Below are 3,060 nucleotides of genomic sequence, written 5' to 3'. Positions count from 1 at the left end.
TACCAGAAATTTTGTGGTTATTTGCATCTGAGGATGAAGGTGTGACCATGGCATGAACATGATTGGCCGAGGGAATGAAGGCTTGGTTGCCTGAGATAGGTTTGAGGAGGGCCAGAAGTTGAGTATACTACTCTTGTGTCAATGACGTTTGAGGTTTGTCTTTCAGAACCCCCTGCTCAGGACCAACAACTGCATTTACATTTGGCAAATTCATAACAGGTTTGTTCTTCCCTTCTCCTTTGTATCCTGCTGGGTATCCATCTAGATTGTAGCATTTTTTTGCTGTGTGGCCTGGCATTTGACAATAAGTACATATAGGCTTGTTTGGATTTGCTTTGAAGCATCTCTCCAGAGAGTGTCCTGGGATTTTACATAAGGTACAATAATACCTATCCCTCCTTTATTGCCCAACAGATTATTTGCTAAAATTCCCTTTGCTCATCAAAGCCATAGAGTCATTGTCCAAGTTGTTTGTAGAAATTTCTCTTCGCTTTTCCTCTTGCTGGATAATGGAGTAAACCTCATTCAAGCTGGAAAAAGGTTTGATCAGCAGTATTTGTGCTTTAATAGCTTTATACGTATCATTGAGCCCCATTAAGAATTTCATCACACAATCCCTTTGCTGGTTCTGAACTACAACTTTTAACCCTCCAATGGTACAGTTAGGGATTGATTCATAATTGAGTAGTTCATCAAGCAAGGTTTTAAGTTTAGAAAAATAAACGCTTACTAAGTCTTGGTTTTGCTTTAGGTTTGTGATGCCTTGCTTCACCTCGAAAATTCTCGAAGCATTTTTTTGAGCAAAACGTTGTTCCAACTCCAACCAAAGTTGATGTGCAGTCTCTACATATGTAGTTCTAGACTTGATATCGACTGTCATTGTGTTCTGCATCCATGTTATCACGATGTCATTGCACCTCAGCCAATGTTCCATTAGAGGATCATTGAGGTCAGAAGGTTCACAGATGGTACCATCAATGAACCCGAGCTTGTTCTTAATCCGCAAGCCCTCTTCATAGATCTAGCCCAAGAATAATAGTTGTTGCAATCCAAGGTATGTGTGACAAGCATGGCACCTGAACCATCGCTACTACCAATATAATAAGGATTGGTGGGTTGCGTTGGGTCGTGAGGAACAACTCCTAACGAATTGGTGTTTGGCTGCACAGGAATGGTGTTTGGTGGTGGATTTGGAGGAGTGGTTTGGCTGGTATTGAAGGATTCCTCCATCATGGCTCTAATACCATATAAGACTTTGCCTCTGCTTGCTGTGAGTGAGAACTATTGAGCTGCAACAAATTGAACACAGGGGAGAGAAGGAGAGAATGCACTTTACTGTAAGAACAGGAAAGAATGTTGAACAGAGAAAAGAGAGATGGAGAAAATTATCGTGTATTCCTTCTATGTCAAAAAAACTGTTCAAGATCAGCATAAATAGAGTACAAATGGAATCAAAAATTAGTTGGATGCTAACTACAGGAATAATATACGGTTATTCCTAACAATTTCCATATAACAGAAAAGAGGAGAAAATAAAACAAAATAATAAAAATAATCTGAGCAGTTATGGTTATGGATGGCTACCTACAACCAATTAATTTCCTTCATTCTTCAACAGTAACTCCCCTTTTTTTTATGTTTACAAAGCCACCTTCGCTAGGAAGTTGAGCTTCGGTGAGAATGATGAAGAGATTTATGGGGTTCTTTCCTTCATCTTCTGGAAAATTACTCTCATTGTTCTCGCCAAATACATCTTTATTGTGATGTCAAAAGACGAAAATGGCGAAGGTACTACTTTTTCCCATGCCTGCATGTGCTTGACAATTTTGTGATTGTGTATAAAAAGAAGGCAGATTGTACATTATGTTTCTATTCAGATTTTGTGCCAATGAAAATGCAATATGAGAGAAAATTGTTGAAATTGAAATCACAGGACCCAAAAAACTGTGATATAATTACTTTTTGGGTGAGAGATGCTTCTAGCTTAAAATTACAATGTCTTGCCTCGTGTATTAAGAGGCATAAAGCAAGTGGTTGCAAAAGTATCATATTTTTCTGTTCCTCTTTTCTTGATGAAATGGAGCATAACAAACTTCGATAGTGGGATGCAAGAATGACCTCACCTTACTGAATATGTAGTACTGTCCATTCTTGATAATGAAGAAAAGAACCAGCATCTTGCCAACACTTAATTTTAACTTTCTCATGGATATTTTCTCCACATATAATAGACATCTGCTTCAGTAAATAGAATTTTAAATTGTGTTATTTAGAAATTGTGTATTACCTCAAATTTCACCAGTTGTATAATTGGTAAAACAAAATTAATGTTTATGGCCGATGTTAACCTTTCCCTTATGATGCAGGTGGTACATTCTACTCTCTATTTTGCCGACATGCAAAACTAAGTATTGTGCCCAATCAACAGGCCATTGATGATAAGTTGTCTGCATATGTAACAGAGGGTTCAACAAACACATGGCAGAGTTCTACAATCTACGTTGAAGTTGTTCCTTGAGAAACATCCAAATTTCCAATACATGCTATTGATTTTTGTTCTGCTAGAGACCTGTATGGCGATTGGCGATGGTATATTCACTTATGCAATATCAGGTAGCTAGAATTTACTTTAGTCTGGCTTGTATTTCTAGTTTTATCCGTTGTGTCAACTGGATATCTTGATTAGTAGATCATCTTTATAAGCTTTGACGGTGGGTGGAGTTGGTATCAAAATGAAATTGCATTTCAGATATTTCATACCTTTGCAATTAAATTTCAAAATATTTCATGTTAGAAGCTTATTGCCTTTTTCTCCTATGGTTATGTACATCTTTATCAGGATCTCAATAATGGATTTTATTGTTTGCATAAATGAAAAAATTTTAATGACAATAATTTATTGATAATCATTCCATCTGTATGGCTGTTCTTGGTTGAATTCGATTCCTCAGCACATACTGCTTCTCATATGATTTCATTTGATTTTAGCTTGATCCATGCGAGCACTGTGCACCAGGAGTTGCATGCATACATTCGCATTAATAGGTAAAAATCACCAAA

General features: G+C 37.1%; 1 protein-coding gene across 1 annotated transcript; it reads right to left on the bottom strand.

Annotated features, from left to right (window-relative positions):
* Nucleotides 1-415: 415 nt before the first annotated feature.
* Nucleotides 416-1,085, bottom strand: LOC131148272 (uncharacterized). Its single transcript, XM_058097993.1, has 2 exons — nucleotides 1,077-1,085; nucleotides 416-1,021 (listed from the first exon to the last, which is right to left on the bottom strand). Exons 1-2 carry the CDS (start codon nucleotides 1,083-1,085, stop codon nucleotides 416-418), a joined length of 615 nt encoding a protein of 204 aa, XP_057953976.1.
* Nucleotides 1,086-3,060: the final 1,975 nt, after the last annotated feature.

Source organism: Malania oleifera, chromosome 2, assembly GCF_029873635.1.
Source record: "Malania oleifera isolate guangnan ecotype guangnan chromosome 2, ASM2987363v1, whole genome shotgun sequence".
Classification (NCBI taxonomy): Eukaryota; Viridiplantae; Streptophyta; class Magnoliopsida; order Santalales; family Ximeniaceae; genus Malania; species Malania oleifera.
This window is presented reverse-complemented; position numbering and strand designations above follow the sequence as displayed.